Source organism: Taurulus bubalis (assembly GCF_910589615.1).
Source record: "Taurulus bubalis genome assembly, chromosome: 21".
Lineage (NCBI taxonomy): Eukaryota > Metazoa > Chordata > Actinopteri > Perciformes > Cottidae > Taurulus > Taurulus bubalis.
Window position 1 is genome coordinate 12,323,076 of NC_136609.1, and position 21,246 is coordinate 12,344,321.

The window sequence follows — 21,246 nt, forward strand, 5'->3', positions numbered from 1 at the left end:
TGAGTCACGACCTTTCAACATTACAACCTTCATGAAAATAGGATTTGGGACACTTGGATCAGACTGGAATAGTTTTACCTGGACGGACCTCATCAGTGTAGAGCTGCAGACATCCTGTGTCTTCAGGTGGACCAGTACAGAAGGGTTCTCATGCTCGTGTGTAATGCCATGTTTATAATAAGACAAAAGGAACAAGGTCAAGTTCTCAAATCAACATTCTTCTTTTATTGTCGTCATATAAATCTCAAAAACAAATTTTACAAATGCCAAAGAATTGAATCCACAAATGCAGGAATAGAAAGAAAGTTGTTAACTGTTGCACAACATGTTCATCAGACAGCAGACATGGACACGAGAGGATTGGATGCACAGGTACATGTATGTATGTATGTACCAGCTGCTTCACATGGCGATACGGTCCAGCCACAGCAGGAGAGGCTCAGGGCTCTAGAGGGGCCACGCTGTGTGAAGACTCTTTGGTCGATTTCAGTCATGAAGAAAGTTGTGATATAAAATTGACTGCCAGGCAAATAGAAATGCAATCAAAAGACATCAATGAAAAATGTCTTCATCAATGAAGGAGGATGCGTGATCTGCCATGACAAGCAGACAGAAGTGGGACGTCAATGCACACGAGAAGCCCGGTAACTCGTCTCCATGGAGACAGGGTCCTAACAGGGAGAGTCTCTCGCTCTACAGATAAGTGTTCAGCGCCCAGTGGAGATCCAGGCGGGTCCTGGACTTCCACAGCTCAGCCTTTTACGACAGGCTGAGTTACCTGAGCAGGTCCACTGATCCCCTCATTGCTGGTCCTGTCAGGAACGATCATGATCCTCCAGGCTCACAGACCTGGATGTGAATGTACTCATGATTCTTTAGCACCGAGGCCAGCGTTCCCTCTCGTTCCACCTGCAGGCTGGGCCTCTACTGGGCCTCTACTAAACCTATACTGAGCCTCTCCTGAGCCTCTCCTGGGCCTCTACTGGGCCTCTATTGATCATCTACTAAACCTCTACTGAGCCTCTCCTGATCATCTACTAAACCTCTACTGAGCCTCTCCTGGGCCTCTACTGGGCCTCTACTGATCCTCTACTGGGCCTCTACTGATCCTCTCCTGGTCCTCAACTGAGCCTCTACTAAACCTCTACTGATCCTCTACTGGGACTCTACTGGGACTCTACAAGCATACATCATAGCTCACACTATCAAACTGTTCATTGGCCGTCTCCTCCACATGGAGCAGTCAGCTCTTTGACCAAATCCAAATCGTCTCCTTCCTAAAATAATAAAGTCATTTTTTCAGGTTTTCAGAAAACACAAAAAACTTGACCAAATATAATATAGTGCACAACAGGCATACTGTAATACCAGTCACATTATGTTATGATTACTAATATTATGTTCCAGTGAGATTTTCATTGACAAAAATGTCACATTGTCTTTTGACTTAAATAAAATGTCCTCAGTCACACTCATGTTATACTACAGGGGAGAATCACATGATCAACTGAGGATGGAGGAGACTTGACCAGAGGTCAGTATCATGAGGAGAGGATTTAGGAAAGAACATAATTTTTGTCAAAAAATGACTTGGGCCATTATTTTAGGAAGGTGACGAAATGCACTTTGGTTAGGAATAGAAAACATTACACTTTTAAAAGCCAATAATTTGTGTGTACTGTATCTTTAAATGTCAACAAGCTCTTACTTTGGAACAACAAACTGTAATAATCCATAATACATGATTTGAGACATGATTTAAATACAAGCATTTAAATTTCTTTAAAGTACACTCACACACTCATTTGATCTAACTTGACATAACATATCTTTGGAAGTAAAAGTCACAAAAAGAAAGTCTAAAGGCACCAGAAATACATCACTTTGATTATGTTACAACATATGAATCTGAATTATCTCTAGAATAAATTGATACAAGTCAACTAATTACAGCATGTGCACTCTATTGATGACGTGGGTCTGAGGAACCAAAGGATGGAGCTTCATACCTTCAACAAACCCTGTTAGTTCCAGAACACGGTCCAGACCACGTCTCTCTCTGTGGCCATGGAACCTGGTGATCCCACCATCCGGGCCGTAACCCCATCAAGCCATCTTAGACCCTTTGCTTCATAACAAGTTACTACAACGACTAACGGTCACATTTCCATGAAGTTAACTGCAGACATTCAAATTCCAAATGTCAACACTGATATTCCATAACCTGGATGAAACAAAAAGTTAACATATTACATTTGGCCTTTGTAGTAACTGGACCTACTCGTTTAGTCTCCATGGTTGAGACTCCATGGTTGGACATCATAATTACATTCCTGAGTTTGTTCCACTAGACATCAGCGCTTCCTGTCTGATACCGAGTGAGCCAGTCTGGTGACTAGAACCCTAGAACCTAGAACCCTTCTAGTCTGGGAGTGGAGTCCTTTTATTGGTTTGATACCAAAGAGTCTTGGAGGAGGAACTCATGGACTCCCGACATGCTTTCAAAGTCCCACACGGGTTCTGATCATCTCCAAACGGGTTCTGTTCCTCAACAAAGGGATGACTCACTGTTCTTCCCTCATTAGCATAATACCCCTCAGTGTAACGGTCATTATCATCACGGTGTCGCTCATAACAATGCTTCATGTTCATGATTGTAGTCACAGAACTGCTGCAGAGTCCCGTGAGGATGAGGAGGGAGCTGTGAAGAGTTCCCTGTCTTAGACCGCCGTCTCCTGGTCTTCCCTCTGGATCATCTGGTAGTGCTGTCTGTTCTCCAGGTAGGCCGCCAGCTCAGAGTCCTGAGCCTTCTCCGCCCGGTTCTTAGGAGTCTCCCCCTGAGGAAGACACACGGCGGTTAGAGGCATGTTCTCAACATGTACCGCCCATGACCGCGTGACCTTCCCCTGACCTCTGTGTCCAGCATAGCTGTGGTGCTGCTAGTGGTACAGTCACATGATGCCTCCACACGCTGACTGTCAACAAAGCGTCTCTCATGTCTACTGTTCATTATATCTTTAGAAACATTCAAGGTCAAACGCAGCATAACGCTTCATTAAACTATAAGATTCCCATTGAGCAGTTTCTGAGACCAGGGGCTCAACATGCTGCTGCATCCTGTTGCTACTGAGCATCGTGTCTCAGTGAGAAACAACACCACATGAAATAAACAACACACACACACACACACACACACACACACACTATTGTTAGCGGTGGCTGAATCACTTCCAGAGTTTAGGACAGACTCTAATTAGTTGAGTCCAGAGTGTGAGACAGAGATTTAGAGATAAAACAGAGTACTTTAGAGATGTCTAAATCATAGAGTTCTCCCTCCCTCTCCCTCTCTCTCTATCTAGGTCATTGCTGAGTCCAGCCAGTTAGGAGCTTTATCTGCACTATTTAAACCTGCATGGAAAAGAACAAGAATAAAAGAAGATGCATATTTGAGACCAACCAACACACACACACACACACACACACACACACACACACACACACACACACACACACACACACACACACACACACACAGGCTAAAAGTCAATGACCTGGCCATAACACACATACGAGCATGTTGGACAGTCAATTCTAAACCATTGACATTAATATGTAGTTATTAACAACCAATCCTGAATTCTAAATGTTTGTCTTAAGAGATTTCTAGACCCTGTGTTTGGTTTTATGCACCTAGTAAACCAGGAAGAGACCCTTTCCACGCAGCAGGCCTTCACCGGCCTTTACGGTTTTAAGAGTCACGGTGCGACTAACCCCAAACTGCTCCCGTAGCTCCTCCCATCAGTGTGAATGTTAGTCCTGATGGACAGGTGGTTCCTTCATGGTAGCTCCTCCCATCAGTGTGAATGTTAGTCCTGATGGACAGGTGGTTCCTTCATGGTAGCTCCTCCCATCAGTATGAATGTTAGTCCTGATGGACAGGTGGTACCTTCATGGTAGCTCCTCCCATCAGTGTGTGAATGTTAGTTAGTCCTGATGGACAGGTGGTACCTTCATGGTAGCTCCTCCCATCAGTGTGTGAATGTTAGTTAGTCCTGATGGACAGGTGGTACCTTCATAGTAGCTCCTCCCATCAGTGTGAATGTTAGTTAGTCCTGATGGACAGGTGGTACCTTCATGGTAGCTCCTCCCATCAGTATGAATGTTAGTCCTGATGGACAGGTGGTACCTTCATGGTAGCTCCTCCCATCAGTGTGTGAATGTTAGTTAGTCCTGATGGACAGGTGGTACCTTCATGGTAGCTCCTCCCATCAGTGTGTGAATGTTAGTTAGTCCTGATGGACAGGTGGTACCTTCATAGTAGCTCCTCCCATCAGTATGAATGTTAGTCCTGATGGACAGGTGGTACCTTCATAGTAGCTCCTCCCATCAGTATGAATGTTAGTCCTGATGGACAGGTGGTACCTTCATAGTAGCTCCTCCCATCAGTATGAATGTTAGTCCTGATGGACAGGTGGTACCTTCATAGTAGCTCCTCCCATCAGTATGAATGTTAGTCCTGATGGACAGGTGGTACCTTCATAGTAGCTCCTCCCATCAGTGTGAATGTTAGTTAGTCCTGATGGACAGGTGGCCCTTTAGCTCCTCCCATCAGTGTATGAATGGGTGAATGATGTCATGTAGTGTTAAAGAGCTTTGAGTGGTTGGAGGACTAGAAAAGAGGGTAGCACTTTATAATAACTACACACTATTTAGCATAATTTTCTGGCACGTACATATTATTGATTATTGATTATGATTATATCTAGCTAGCTAGCTGTGACTTGTTTGCTTGCAAGCCAGCTAGTTAGCTAGATACTCATAGTCAAAAATCATTAATATGTATGTGCTAGCAAACTATGAAACATACTCACCACTCGTGCCACTAACGGGCATCGCCCCATCACCATCATATTAATGTTCTTTATCTCTTTGTGTCTATTTCCCGTTTCTGTTGAGAAGATAACTGAGACGTGTGTTAGCTTTGAGGCTGCTGGCCTTTCAATGTCATTTATTAATGCTTTATAAACTATAGATAGTCCTCACTTTAGATGAGATCACACAACATACTTAACTAATACTTAACTAACGACTATAACTACCTGAATCATGAATTGCAGTATTAAAACATGTTTATAAAGCACATGTTAAACATTAGTGCATCATCTATAAGACCTTAATGATTGGTTGCAATATATATTACTTAATTTACAAATGGGGAATCCATCATTTATAAACTATGAAAACATAATCATGAAAGGCATAATAGTCAAGTTTATTAATCAAGAATAAAACATTTATAACTGTGTTTATGAGTTGCATACTAATGAGTGTTCATGTTGTAACAATGCTTTACAAATGATGAATGAAGTGTTTACTAAATAGTGTGTAGTTCATGTTGAAGTTCATCCACAGTGCAAACTTCCCGTCTGTTTAACTGCTAAACTACATCAAGGCCTAAGGACCATGTGGACGCACATGTTGTTTGCAGGAAGTAGACACGGCCCACTTCTCTGGGACCAGCAGCCACAGAACACCAGACGAACACGGGATGCTTAAGATGAGGAATGAGCCTCCAGATAGTGTTGCCTCCATGAAGTGGGTCAGGACAGTCGGCAGTTACAAACACATTTAGGCGTAACAATACTGGTTAGGGAATGCTTGATTGACAGTGATCGCTTCAACGCTCAGCGATAGTGAAGGTTGCTAGTGTTCTGCCTCTGGCACCGCTTTGGGTTTTGTGGCTTTAGCGACTGATACAGATTTGAGTATCTTTGGAGACGGAGGCTCTCATGGAGGAGCGGGGACAAGCACAGGTATCACAGGAGCTGTGATCCTCACAAGCCATTCAAGAATAACTCTATTTTAAACACTATAGTGTTTTATATGAATAATCGTGTATTGAAGGAGTTGCATATTTGTGTTGGGAGATATAGGAAAGATGGTTTTGCAGATTGTGGATGATCTGTAGCCCTCGTTCCCCTTTTCTTAAAGGGATGATATGGTTGGTCTGAAGTAGAAATCAACTGAACTGTAGTTTTGGTTTTATCTTGATTTTATAGATTTGATGTGGACAAATGATAAAAAGTGCGTCTCCCCAATGCAGTGCTTCTGGAGCAGCAGGGGAGGAGACCATGAGCTTTACTCAATCATACAGTGTTTCCCTGTTTTTAATAATGACCATGCAACACAATTCCCAATAGGTTTTATCTTTGCAATTTCTTTGTATTTTGGACATTTTTTCTTCCCTCCAGCGACCAACATGAGGGTCCTGACCCGGAAGACCAAATAATCCATCTCTTTTCTTGAGGAACGACCGCTGTGGCAGGTACACGGCGGTCAGATGGAACAATCTGGACATCTCTTCCCAACAGATACATAATCGTGTTGGATCATTTTATGGCATCCTCTCATCACAGGGGGATTGAGACTAGCAGTCTGACAAAATGTTGCTGACCTTAATCTTCCATAACAGGGACTTCCAGGACACATCTCATGCCATTAAAAGCATGCCTCTGACTGTAGAAGATATTGTGACTCTTCTCTTGCTCGAGGGATACAAATATGCTTTTAAAACTGTCTCCCTACCACACCATGCACTCTGGTTATAGCTTTCACTCTCAAAAAATGGAAAGATGCCTTGGACCGTAATGGTAACCTGTCTTTTTATCTTCAAAGATTCTATCAAACTGTTCATTGTCCGTCTCCTCCACATGGAGCAGTCAGCTCTTTGACCAAATCCAAATCGTCTCCTTCCTAAAATAATAGTCATTTTTTCAGGTTTTCAGAAAACACAAAAAACTTGACCAAATATAATATAGTGCACAACAGGCATACTGTAATACCAGTCACATTATGTTATGATTACTAATATTATGTTCCAGTGAGATTTTCATTGACAAAAATGTCACATTGTCTTTTGACTTAAATAAAATGTCCTCAGTCACACTCATGTTATACTACAGGGGAGAATCACATGATCAACTGAGGATGGAGGAGACTTGACCAGAGGTCAGTATCATGAGGAGAGGATTTAGGAAAGAACATCATTTTTGTCAAAAAATGACTTGGGCCATTATTTTAGGAAGGTGACGAAATGCAACTTTGGTTAGGAATAAAAAACTACAGGTTTGCACAAGGAGAGGTAGTCAATGTAAGGTTGGTGAGAACATGGTTACTACGTCTGAGGCAAAGCAAGCTGGTGACTGAAGGGACTTCCTGGACTATTTGCTCCAAAAGAAAGATCCTCCCGTTACCGACGCTCACGCACTGTAGTGCTGGACGCTCAAATCCCCTCAAGCACCGACATGGAGCAGTTTAACGTCTCAACAAGCTTAACTGGAGACTATGGCAAAAGGCTACTTTTGCTTTACATGTATTAGATAATTGGGCTAAACAAGTGCTGAAGTATCACCAAATGCAAAGTACCTTGTAAATAGTTACACAGCTAAACTGCTAAACCGTCTATTTTGGCCAATGACCCTTTGAAAAGAGATTCTATAACAGCTCAGTGATCAGCTGAGAACAGAGCCTACCTGCAGGTCTGTTTTCATCAGGGAGGCTCCTGCCTCCACCAGGTAGTGGCAGATGGTCCGGTGACACAGGGAAGCGGCGCGATGCAGGACCGTCTCCCCCCTGGTGGCAGAGACAGACACTGTGGTGGTCAGGCTTCTGTTTGGTGTCTCATGCTCTCATGTTTATTCTCTTTAACATTTGCTCCACTGGTTAGGGACCAGAGAGACGGACCAGGACCCAGTGAACAGCAGCCACACCTACATGCAGACTAATGAACCACGGTCCAAAACAACTTCAAGCATTTTACTCATTTGTGGAAATAAACTTTCATGTTTACTTGTTGAAGGCATTAGGGGTCCACGACTGTACTTACTGTAGGTGTTCTGTGACATCCAGCAGGTCAGGAGGAGCTGGAAAACAGACGGAAGAGATTACGGTCCAGAGACGTCCAACCAGACATTGCTGCTCAGTACCAATGCTCTTCAAAGGCCATGCATCCCCGGGCCAACGAGGATGACGAGGAGCACTTTGACTAAAGAAATATCATGTTGTAGAAATGCCGTGGCGAGAAGCTAACGGTGCTAACAGTGCAGCGGTGCTGACGGAGCTAACCGAGCTAACCTGAGGGAGGGTGCTAGCGCTGCATGAGAGCAGGAGCCTGCAGGCTTCTCTGAACCCAAACCCCCATCTTGTCCTCCCCAGTCTGGTGTTGGTTCAGCCCAGGAGTGGTTCCTGTCTAACAGTGTGCGTGTGCAAGCTGAACATTGACACTGTTGATGACTTTCGTAGGAAAAATGAATGAAAACATGAGTAGTAACTTTTCTTAAGATATCCTCAGACCTTGAGGAGAGGTTGCACTCACATGCACTCACATGCACTAAAAGGCTGGCCCGGTATTTCAACCAAGAGAGGAGAAGCTCTGATAGAGACACACATTACTCCTCTATATCTTTACATCCACAAGAGTTCTTTGATGAGATATTAATGAGCTGAATTCCGTACATTGCACCTTTTACCAAGACTTTAAATGCCAAACACACATTTTAACTAATGGAAACTTGCTTTATAGCGGTTGAGTTTGGTCCAAATCTAGACTGTATGTACACATGAGAGGTACATGAAGTAACCGTGCTCCAGTACCATTGTCCAGGATGTAGCGGACCATCTCTTTGCTGCCGGTGGCGACGGCGTGGTGCAGCAGGCTGCAGCCGGAGGAGTCCAGCCCCGTGAGCGCCGCTCCCTGCTGGTGCAGCTCCTGCAGCTGCAGGGAGAAACGCTTTTACATGAGCCTCAAACAGTTAAGCAACACGTAATCATATTACAATTATTTTGATTGAATACTCCAAAGTGAACAGAAGAACTTGAAGCTGCACTAGTGGTTGTTTTCTACTCTGGTGGTCACATGACCGACCATAGAGCCATAGCTCAGTGCAGGGTTCACAGCTAGTGTTGATCAGGCTCACCGGCCTGCAGCTGGGTTTGGCACAAGCAACATGCGGAGAGAACGCTTCCCACAATGCACTCTGGGAGCATCCTGTGCCTTTCTATCATGAATACATTGTAATAGATGTAGGCAGCCCTCTCTGGCCTGAAGGCTGGTGGGTTCCTTCGTTTGAGGGAAGATCACGTCGAGAAGCAAACATGGACCCAGAAGCTGTCTTTACTCAAGTAAACCACCGGTGCATCACAGGAAGACTCATAGGGCTGTTCCCATAGATTGATTGGCTAATGAAGCTGTCACTCACCTTTTTCCCGTCCATGTTCTTCACACACTCTATCAACATCTCTAATGAGAGAGGGAGAGAGAGAGAACAGTACATCAAAAATAATAATCCCGAAGATTTTGGAAAAGTCATGTAAATGGATTATATTCATGTGTTCATATCATGTTTGAAATAATGAATATGCTTTTAAAAGAAAGACTCAAAATATAAGCAGACATACATACAGGCATCTATATAAATGTTCATTCTTTTAATCAAACTATTGTCTCATTCATTTGAGTCATTTAAGGTTTACTGTATGCTTTGTGTTCTCATTGTTAGTTTAAATACTACATTTACTCACTTTTTGCTGCTTACACCCAGACTTCACTAAATGTTTGTCATGGACATTTGGTTTAAAGTCATGGAATCATTGGTCAGAATGTGTGTGTGTGTGTGTGTGTGTGTGTGTGTGTGTGTGTGTGTGTGTGTGTGTGTGTGTGTGTGTGTGTGTGTGTGTGTGTGTGTGTGGCTCCTCTTTACGGCTTCATAAATAACTCCTCAACCTGTTTGCTCCTCCATGTTAATGAACTTATGGTCTGATGAACACATGCATGGTTCAGGTGCAGTACATCAGGATGATATTATGGTCTGTTGTACTGCAGTAAATACCTTCAGTGCTCAGTGTTGTAGTTTCTATCAATGAGGAGCGTATTAAGTATTTAATAATCCAGAGTACGGCATATTGTGATGAACATGAACATAAAGCAGCAGCTGGTGAATGAGTGAGACAATCAAGGTCTGAAGCAGGCTGACTACCACATGAATGTTTATTAGGTTGACCTCAATACTCTCCCTCTCCCCCCCTTTCTATCTCCCCCACTCTCTCTCTCCCTCTCTCTCTCTCTCTCTCTCTCTGAATAGCTGAGTCCTAATCCAGTTATGTTATGCTTAGTGGGGAACTTCTCTACAAGCTTCTGCTGCTGCGAGACAAACAAAACACACACACACACACACACACACACACACACACACACACCACAAAACACACTCTGAATGTAGGAATTAAGAGAATCTAGCCCTGGGAAAGAATTAAGTAAAGCAGAGAAAATGAGAGCCAGACTTAAGACATGAGAGGGAGAGAGGGGAGGAAGAGGATGAGGAGAGAGAAGAGGAAGAGGAAAGTGACTGGAGAAGAAGAGAGGATAGGTGATGGAGATGAAGAAGGAAAGAGGAGAGGAACTGGAGAGGAAGAGAGAAGAGGAGAGGGACTGGAGAGAGGAAGAGAGGATATTTATGAAACTGCATAGACTATTCAAAGAACTGACCCCCTCTCTCTGTCTCCCACAGACTCATTCCACACACACACACACACACACACACACACACACATACACACCCACACACACACACACCCACACCCACACTCCCATAAGGGTCAGACAGGTTGAGTGCATCAAACTGAGAGTTCAATGGAGCAAGTGACGTGTGTGTGTGTGTGTGTGTGTGTGTGTGTGTGTGTGTGTGTGTGTGTGTGTGTGTGTGTGTGTGTGTGTGTGTGCGTGTGAAAGAGAGAGACCGTGTCTGCATTAGCAATGGAAGATGCATGTTGGACATAAAGAAAGGAAGACTAGATTTGACTTCCTTAACGTCTTCATGAAAACTGTCCATGTCCGGGTTAACCAGGTCACCAAGCAGTAGGTTAGGGTTAACCAGGTCACCAAGCAGTAGGTTAGGGTTAACCAGGTCACCAAGCGGTCATAGAGCCGTCATAGTCATAGAGCCGTCATAGTCATAGAGCCGTCATAGTCATAGAGCCTTCTGTAGTCATAAAGCCTTCATAGTCATAGAGCCGTCATAGTCATAGAGCCTTCTGTAGTCATAGAGCCGTCATAGTCATAGAGCCTTCATAGTCATAGAGCCTTCTGTAGTCATAGAGCCGTCATAGTCATAGAGCCTTCATAGTCATAGAGCCGTCATAGTCATAGAGCCGTCATAGTCATAGAGCCGTCATAGTCATAGAGCCTTCATAGAGCCGTCATAGTCATAGAGCCTTCATAGAGCGTCATAGTCATAGAGCCTTCATAGTCATAGAGCCTTCATAGAGCCGTCATAGTCATAAAGCCTTCATAGTCATAGAGCCGTCATAGTCATAGAGGCTTCATAGTCATAGAGCCTTCATAGTCATAAAGCCTTCATAGTCATAGAGCCGTCATAGTCATAGAGCCTTCATAGTCATAGAGCCTTCATAGTCATATAGCCTTCTGTAGTCATAAAGCCTTCATAGTCATAGAGCCTTCATAGTCATAGAGCCTTCATAGTCATAGAGCCTTCATAGTCATATAGCCTTCTGTAGTCATAAAGCCTTCATAGTCATAAAGCCTTCATAGTCATAGAGCCTTCATAGTCATATAGCCTTCTGTAGTCATAAAGCCTTCATAGTCATAGAGCCTTCATAGTCATAGAGCCTTCATAGTCATAAAGCCTTCTGTAGTCATAGAGCCTTCATAGTCATAAAGCCTTCATAGTCATAAAGCCTTCATAGTCATAAAGCCTTCTGTAGTCATAGAGCCTTCATAGTCATAAAGCCTTCTGTAGTCATAGAGCCTTCATAGTCATAAAGCCTTCTGTAGTCATAAAGCCTTCATAGTCATAAAGCCTTCTGTAGTCATAGAGCCTTCATAGTCATAAAGCCTTCATAGTCATAAAGCCTTCATAGTCATAGAGCCTTCATAGTCATAAAGCCTTCATAGTCATAAAGCCTTCATAGTCATAGAGCCTTCATAGTCATAAAGCCTTCATAGTCATAAAGCCTTCTGTAGTCATAAAGCCTTCATAGTCATAAAGCCTTCTGTAGTCATAAAGCCTTCTGTAGTCATAAAGCCTTCATAGTCATAGAGCCTTCATAGTCATAAAGCCTTCATAGTCATAAAGCCTTCATAGTCATAGAGCCTTCTGTAGTCATAAAGCCTTCATAGTCATAAAGCCTTCATAGTCATAAAGCCTTCATAGTCATAGAGCCTTCATAGTCATAAAGCCTTCATAGTCATAGAGCCTTCATAGTCATAAAGCCTTCATAGTCATAAAGCCTTCATAGTCATAGAGCCTTCATAGTCATAAAGCCTTCATAGTCATAGAGCCTTCATAGTCATAGAGCCTTCATAGTCATAAAGCCTTCATAGTCATAAAGCCTTCATAGTCATAAAGCCTTCATAGTCATAGAGCCTTCATAGTCATAAAGCCTTCTGTAGTCATAGAGCCTTCATAGTCATAGAGCCTTCTGTAGTCATAGAGCCTTCATAGTCATAAAGCCTTCTGTAGTCATAGAGCCTTCATAGTCATAGAGCCTTCATAGTCATAAAGCCTTCATAGTCATAGAGCCTTCATAGTCATAAAGCCTTCATAGTCATAGAGCCTTCATAGTCATAGAGCCTTCATAGTCATAGAGCCTTCATAGTCATAGAGTCAATCTATGTACGTGTATTACATATTCTAATATGTTGCTCTGGACAATATGTCTCTTTTAGAAACTACAACCCTGCTGGAGAATTTGCTTTTGCAGAAGTGATTTCCAAAAACCCTTAAACTGACAGGAAGAACTGGGCTGTGTTCAGCCCCAGATGTGAAACGCCAAAACAGGAATCAAACTCAAAGCTGCTCCAAACACAGAGCCAAGAAAGAAACCAACGTGAACCAGATCATGAAGGGAAGACATGCAAGTTCCCAAAGAGAATGAAACCAGTGAGGCTGACAGAAACGACAGCTCAGGTTCCCACACACCCAACTCCCAGCATGCAACGTGAGAGGAGAGGAGATAGAGGTTGAGAAAACATGTGTCAGAATGTGTCTGTCTGTTCCCTCTTGTACCTGTGTGTGTGTGTGTGTGTGTGTGTGTGTGTGTGTGTGTGTGTGTGTGTGTGTGTGTGTGTGTGTGTGTGTGTGTTACCTTTCTCTCTCTCCGTCTCACTTGTCTCCTGGTCCTTTTCCTGTCTGGATGAAGGGAACAACACACTGTTACTCGTGCAGCTCCCTCTGTGTGTGCAGCCATTTAGAATTCTCACTTTGAAGCACACACACACACTCACACCTTCACACCCGCCTTTTATCTGTTAAGTTCATTTTAATGATATGTCAATATTCATTATCAACGTGATTGTTATGCACCAACACAAAGAGGTGCATTCCTTGTGATAGACCTGTTTCCTATGCATGTTGAGTGTTTCAGAGTGGACCAAACGGTACACTGGATATGTGGCATCGTATGACCAGCAGTGTTGATATGATGGAATATTAAAGGATACGCAGTCAACATGTTTCATAGCCCGACAGGAGTAAACATACAAGGCTACGAGGTTTTTGTTTTTGTACAATAGGAAAGAACAGCAAACCAAAAAAGAACCCCACACACACATGCACACACACACACACACACACACACACACACACACACACACACGCACACACAGTCAACTTTTGTTTGGGACTCATTATACTCACAGCTGTTTGTACCCCATTCACATAAAAGAGAGATGTATACATGATTATCATTGTTAACCGTGTTGTTCCCTCCTGTGACGTGTTGCTGATAACATACGTGTGTGAACACGTACCTCAGCCGTGGTTTGAAGTCAGCAGCAGTGGTGTTGGAGCGATGGATGCAGCCGGCCCTGCAACACACAGAGACGCTCAGACAGCACCACGTCTAGCATGTGGAGGGAGAGGGACAGGACATGGAGAATCTGCTGCTGCGCCTGCACTCACAATGTCTGTAAGCTGTCTGTGAGCCTGTCTGTGAGCCTGTCTGTGAGCTGGCCCCTGTCTGTGAGCTGGCCTCTGTCTGTGAGCCTGTCTGTAAGCCTGTCTGTGAGCCTGTCTGTGAGCTGGCTCCTGTCTGTGAGCTGTGTGAGTCTGTCTGTGAGCTGGCCCTTGTCTGCTAGCCTGTCTGTGAGTCTGCCTGTGAGCTGTCAGTGAGCCTGTCTGTGAGCTGGCCCCTGTCTGCGAGCCTGTCTGTGAGTCTGTCTGTGAGCTGGCCTCTATATGTAAACCTGTCTGAGCTGGCCCCTGTCTGTGAGCTGTCTGTGAGTCTGTCTGTGAGCTGGCCTCTATCTGTGAGCTGTCTGTGAGCCTGTCTGTGAGCTGTCTGTGAGCTGTCTGTGAGCTGGCCTCTGTCTGTGAGCCTGTCTGTGAGCTGTATGTGAGCTGGCATCTGTCTGTGAGCCTGTCTGTGAGCTGTCTGTGAGCTGGCCTCTGTCTGTGAGCTGTCTGTGAGTCAGTCTGTGAGCTGGCCTCTGTATGTGAGCCTGTCTGAGCTGGCCCCTGTATGTGAGCTGGCCTCTGTCTGTGAGCCTGTATGTGAGCTGGCCTCTGTCTGTGAGCCTGTCTGTGAGCTGTATGTGAGCTGGCCTCTGTCTGTGAGCCTGTCCGTGAGCTGTATGTGAGCTGGCCTCTGTCTGTGAGCCTGTCCGTGAGCTGTATGTGAGCTGGCATCTGTCTGTGAGCCTGTCTGTGAGCTGTCTGTGAGCCTGTCTGTGAGCTGGCCTCTGTCTTTGAGCCAGTCTGTGAGCCAGTCTGCGAGCCTGTCTGTGAGCTGTCTGTGAGCTGGCATCTGTCTGTGAGCTATCTGTGAGCTGGCCTCTGTCTGTGAGCCTGTGAGCTGTCTGTGAGTCTGTCTGTGAGTGTCTGTGAGCTGTCTGTGAGCTGGCCTCTGTCTGTGAGTCAGTCTGTGAGTCAATCTGTGAGGCTGTCTATGAGTCTGTCTGTGAGCTGGCCTCTGTCTGTGAGCTGTCTGTGAGCTGTCTGTGAGCTGGCCTCTGTCTGTGAGCTGGCCTCTGTCTGTGAGTCAGTCTGTGAGCCTGTCTGTGAGCCTGTCTGTGAGCTGTCTGTGAGCTGGCATCTGTCTGTGAGTCTGTCTGTGAGCCTGTCTGTGAGCCTGTCTATGAGCTGGCCTCTGTCTGTGAGCTGTCTGTGAGTCTGTCTGTGAGCTGTCTGTGAGCTGGCCTCTGTCTGTGAGCTGTCTGTGAGTCTGTCTGTGAGCTGTCTGTGAGCTGGCCTCTGTCTGTGAGCTGTCTGTGAGCCTGTCTATGAGCTGGCCTCTGTCTGTGAGCTGTCTGTGAGCTGTCTGTGAGCTGTCTGTGAGCTGTCTGTGAGCTGGCCCCTGTCTGTGAGCCTGTCTGTGAGCTGTCTGTGAGCTGTCTGTGAGCTGGCCTCTGTCTTTCAACCAGTCTGTGAGTCTGTCTGTGAGTCTGTCTGTGAGCTGGCCTCTGCACTGACAGATGCCCAAGTGTTGTCTGTTTTTCTGTTTGTGTCATTGTTGTTAGTGTTGTTGTACAATGAATATAACCATCACTCTCCAGGTGTGTGTGTGTGTGTGTGTGTGTGTGTGTGTGTGTGTGTGTGTGTGTGTGTGTGTGTGTGTGTGTGTGATACTAACCTGCTGAGTTTGCTGGTCACAGGTGTTGAGGTGTGTGTTACAGCTTCACTGTCACTGTTGCCTCGCTGCCTCTGGGGAGAACTGCAGCAGAAAGAGTCAGTGAACGCCTCATGAGGTCTCAGACTCCTGAAGACTGGAGCTGATCCAAGTGGTCTGTTCATTATTATGAATGTTCATTTGCTTTTCAAAAATAAACTCTGTCCCTCGACTATATTCTGACTACACGTTTTCCTAAATGTGAATCTTCTCTGCTGCATCAGGAGGCAGCACCAACTCTGAGCCTGTAGGACACTGAAGTCTGAAGCTACAGCAGGACTACGTTCACCTGCAGTCGACCACGAGCTGCTCCACAAGCCGCTCTCTAGACTGCAGAGGTCCAGGTGCCCCATGATGCTGAGCCTCGGGGTTCTCTCTTCCATGGTGACATCAACACGCAGTATGATGAAGATGCCCAGCGGTTCAGTCTGGGTTCCTCTGTGTTTGTGTTGAAAACATCAACACACTACATGTAAGAAGTCATCTTCTGCCAGAGACCAGAACATCTCCCACTAAGTTCTCCCGTCCTGGAACGCCTCAGTGATACGTCTGCCCGTCTGCTGGAACACATCTCACCGGATGCTGCAGCGTAAACTCCAGCTATCGGCTCAAACTGCGTTCAGAAAGCAGAATGTTTGGTGTGTAGGTGTTTCCGTGTGTTTGTCAGAGAGACAGAGGTAATTACAGTGGGAGGACCAGCAGCCACCTCTGGCCTGCGTGGGCCGCCGCTCACAGCGAGTGGATCCTGGGCCTCTGGAGCTCCTCTCTCCCCATCACCGTCCTGACTCCACACCATCTCTCCCTCACGCGGCCTCATCTCCTCCTCATCCTCCCACTCAGTGCACTCAGCATTGCAAATCAGCCCGCCAACACACACACACACACACACACACACACACACACCGTGCGTGTGCACACACACACACCGCTGCAGGTTGTTGTGAGGATCAGCAGGTTGTGTTGCTCACGTTGGAACGCTCCTTTATTTACTCCCCCTTCTTTATGCTGTATGCTAATCTCGATATGTTCACATTGTTTACCCACAGAGCAGCTGACATATTTATTTTACCACATTGGAATATTGTCTGCATTCTTGTTTTAAAAGCGTATAATCAAAGTGCAGATAATTAAACTCAGACAAGCTTCACACCAACAAGCCTCTTCGCCTCAGCTGTTAGCAGGGCTCCATTACCTTTAGCGAGGTTCATGTGTTCACCAACTAAAAGGGAACAAAGGAGCACTGCTCCTGAGCATCACAGTGAGAATCCGGAAGAGAGAGATCAGATTAAAAGTGCAGCCTTTCTGCTTTAATTCTTCAATTCAAGGGCTTGAACCAAACGGTGGTGACATCACATGGTATCTTCCCCACACAGCGAGCAGAGCGGCGCCTCGGGGTCGGTGAGCGGTGAACCGGTTCACATTGAGCCGACGCGTCTTTACCTTTAGATGAATCTGCTCATGACGCTGAAGAAGACATCCAACCACGATGTCTGGGTGTCTTCTCTGAATGTTTTGATCTAACAGGGTCTAACAAGCTATTGCATAACCTGTTTACCACGGTATGTGTGGCCGGAGGACAGAAGCAGACAGAGCATGAATGGTCGTGGCCGCGGTCCGGCAGCGTGTCCTGATGTCCTGATGGTCTTCTCACCTCGTTGCAGTTTCCATACCAGATAGATGCAACGATCACAACACTCTTCATGGGGCTGTAGAAGGTGGTGAGGATGTGCAGTGAGCTCTCCTGGCTAGAGATGAGGCGTTCAGGGTCCAGGTCAGGTTGTTCCTGGTGTGGCCCCCAGGAACTCAACATGGTAGTTCCTCCCATCAGGGTGTGAATGGGTGAATGACGACATGTAGTGTTAAAGTGCTTTGAGTGGTCGAGAAAAGAGATACAAGTGCAGTCCGTTTCATGAAGTGTCTGAGACTATTCTCAAAATAAATCGGTATGTGTGTGAACAGTCTTGAGGCATGGCCAGCGGGGGCCAGTGAGCCACGCACACACTGTTGGAATGGATCTTTTTATGGGATTTGTTGCCAATAAGAATCAAACTTATCCTGAGAATCAGTTCAGAGAGAAACACGAGTATCTCTGTACGATCTCCTCCGTCTGACGGAGCGTTTACAGTTTACTGCTCTCAGGTTCCTGGAGGTGAGAAATTAATCTGTGTGAGGGTGCGTGTAAATATGGTTTAAAAGATTTCATATGGAGGCAGAGCAAAGCACACACACACACACACACACACACACACGCACACACACACACGCACAGTAACACTTGGCTGTTTCTCAAAGGGAAAGAAACTGTGGAAAATGAAGATAGAAAATAGTATTCATGTATTTATACACCCACACACACACACAGTATAAGCACTTGTGCACACAAACACACACACACACACACACACACACACACACACACACACACACACACACACACACACACACAGCAGAGTGATGAGTTCTACTTCATGCAGGCTTTGCCCTCTAACAGGCTCTATAGGCTTGACAATTCACACTGTGAAGCAGAGCAATGACATTTGCATACACTCAACCAATGAGAGTGAGCCGAGCCCTTCAGCAGCAGCCTGTACTGTACAGACGCATCAGTCATAACCGTGTTATGACATGCAGTCATAACCAACCTGACACCCTCTCTCCTGACTCGAACACAATGTTGCTTCTGAATGTGTGTTTTATGTGATGTCAAACTTATGGACCAAACCTTTCAAACGTATTGAGGCCGACACCACTGACCCACTAGCCAATAATTATATATTAACTCAAACTGAAAGGGCCTATTGTGCTGCATTACCCCACTTGTAATACCACTGCGCCCCACTAGAGGGGCGCACCCCACAGCTTGATCAACACTGGTGGAGACACTGACAGCACCACTGACTGGTGACTGGCCTACCTGCTGTGTTCCAGGCTTGAGGCGGGGTTCACCAGGTCCGGCATGGCCGAGGGGGAGGTGCCTACTGTCGTCATGACAACCAGTTCAGGGTCCAGGATGAAGATCTCTTCTTGGGAGATCTCTGATACGTAGTTGAGATGTTCCTGAAAAACAACCAAACATATCGGTTCACCAAGAGCATGCTGGGAAGTGGAAGCTCAGCACAATGTGTCTCTACAGCATGTTCATCCTTCAACAAAAACATATCCATTCAAAGTGCATGACTATATATATATATATATATATATATATATATATATATATATATATATATATATATATATATATATATATATATATATATATATATTATTGTTTCTTCTTCTTTGTCCCATGATGGGGTTGTAACATGTGACATCTAAAGAAAGGAGTTGATCATTAACCCAGAGAGGAGAAACGTGAGTGAAATAAATAACATGACCACATGTCACTGAGTGGACAGTCAGCTGGTGTTCTCAGCACCAGGGATCCCATTGGTTGATGGCCTTCTAGGGGCCTTAAGCTGGAGCACCTGCTCCCACAGCCACATTCAAACGAGAGATCTGTGGATCGGAGGAAGACCAGCAGCCTGCCTCGGACCCTGTTCACCTTTACAGAGGATTCTACCCAAAACAAGCTAGAAGTGAGCATCAGTGGAGCGCAGAGAGGCGGCGCTCTCCACGGTGAAGACGTGATGGGTAGAGGAGGTAGACGTACCTGCGCTCGGTCGATCCTGTAGAAACGATCTGCCGTTGTAGCTGAGGACACAAACAGGAACGCAGCATGAACTTCTCTCTGTGGGATGCTCTCTAACCTTTTGGAAACCAACCCTATTTTTAGGCCCTTTCCTCGAAAATGTCATCCCCAAACTAAAAAGGGTTTTATCTCTGCAACCACTAGGGCTGCTTGAATAATGTTGGTGTTATAATAAAAGATACACATGTGAGATGTAGTTCAGATGTGTAAATATCAGTCTATATGTTACTGGTTAAGAGTAAATGAAGATGACACACAGAAAAAAATTAAAGGTTTCAGGTCCGCCTAGACAAGAAATCCCTTTAAGGATGATTATTTCTTTAAAATGATGCAGCTGTAAGGTCCAACTCTAACCCAAATCATAGCTCAATATGTGAACATTCTCTAACCCAAATCATAGCTCAATATGTGAACATTCTCTAACCCAAATCATAACTCAATATGTGAACATTCTCTAACCCAAATCATAACTCAATATGTGAACATTCTCTAACCCAAATCATAACTCAATATGTGAACATTCTCTAACTCAAATCATAACTCAATATGTGAACATTCTCTAACCCAAATCATAACTCAATATGTGAACATTCTCTAACCCAAATCATAACTCAATATGTGAACATTCTCTCTGCAAAGGTTGACTTTGATAAAGTGAAGCAGAACAAAGTTAGAGGGTTTAGAACAGAGAACATTCAGGCAAGGACTCCAAAATGTGCATTGGGGCATATTTGTGACATTTTAATTTGTTCATGTACCAAACCATGTATTTCACTTGTATATTACTTATGGTGTTCAATACAGCAGTTAGGGTCTTTTTTTCATAAAGCAAGCTATGATTTACAGTTTTATACAACAATCGCTCAGTCTGCCCCCTAGGGGGGGATTGGTTTCTAAAAGGTTTTAAATGCAGCTGCTTGAAATCAGATTGCCACTATAGGATCCAGCCAGAAGGCAAACAGCATTCATCATTGTTAACGTGTACATGGTTGCCTCCCGACTGCTGAAGCAATTATACGGAACAGCTGCATGTGACAACCTGCAGTCCATCTTTGTCTGCCACCATGAAGCAGTTCACACAGCAGACAGAAGACTCCATGCCTTCCACCACATCCTCAGGAGTGAAAACCAGCAGCTCTCACGTTAGTGAGGGCCCAGTTGGAGTCTGGTTTACATGGTTTCTGCAAGAGTTCTGGCTTTGTCTGTTTTTATTCTTTCCCTTTTGCTTTGGGGGCTTTTTCTCAAGATGACCATGTGGGTGACGGTGGCTCAGTGGTGAGCCAGGCCGTCCTTCAATCAGAGGACCGGCGTCTCGACTCTACTTGTAGAGATCTGTTCTAGTCCTCCAACCACTCACATGACATCATTCACCCATTCACACAGCCACGGGAGCCACTTGGGGTTAAGGGTCTTGCCCAAGGACACATGGACTAGCGGAGCCAGGGAAGGATGACCTCCCACCGAGCCACAATGGTCTCTATGACGACCAAAGGACTCAGAGAAGCTAAACACCTGACGGGTCTTTGCAGTGTTGGGTTGAACTAAAAGGACTGAATGCAGAGGATAACTTCCCCAAGGGGATTAATAAAGGATACTTTCTTCTCTTTCAACAAGCTGTTCTGTATCTTTGTTCTCTGCTAAATTCCACCAGGACTCTAGAGGTGTGTGTGTGTGTGTGTGTGTGTGTGTGTGTGTGTGTGTGTGTGTGTGTGTGTGTGTGTGTGTGTGTGTGTGTGTGTGTGTGTGCGCGCATGTATAAAATTGGTTTTCCTCTGTGATATTTTTGGTAAGCTGCAGCTGTACGTATGAGATTAATATTCATGACATTCACCAATGAACAAGAACTGATGGAACAATACTATTTTGGGTAAATATGC

General features: G+C 45.0%; 1 protein-coding gene across 1 annotated transcript in view; it reads right to left on the bottom strand.

Annotated features, from left to right (window-relative positions):
* Positions 1-235: 235 nt before the first annotated feature.
* LOC306752689 (diacylglycerol kinase zeta-like) overlaps positions 236-21,246 on the bottom strand; it is a gene marked incomplete at its 5' end in the record, with an annotated part of 54,019 nt that continues 33,008 nt past the window's right edge. Inside the window, 10 exon segments of the mRNA XM_079236483.1 lie at positions 236-2,837; positions 7,533-7,632; positions 7,886-7,922; positions 8,653-8,773; positions 9,258-9,298; positions 13,162-13,205; positions 13,826-13,882; positions 15,646-15,726; positions 18,596-18,738; positions 19,331-19,371. Coding sequence (XP_079092609.1) covers positions 2,721-2,837; positions 7,533-7,632; positions 7,886-7,922; positions 8,653-8,773; positions 9,258-9,298; positions 13,162-13,205; positions 13,826-13,882; positions 15,646-15,726; positions 18,596-18,738; positions 19,331-19,371 — 782 coding nt within the window. The 3' untranslated portion in view covers positions 236-2,720.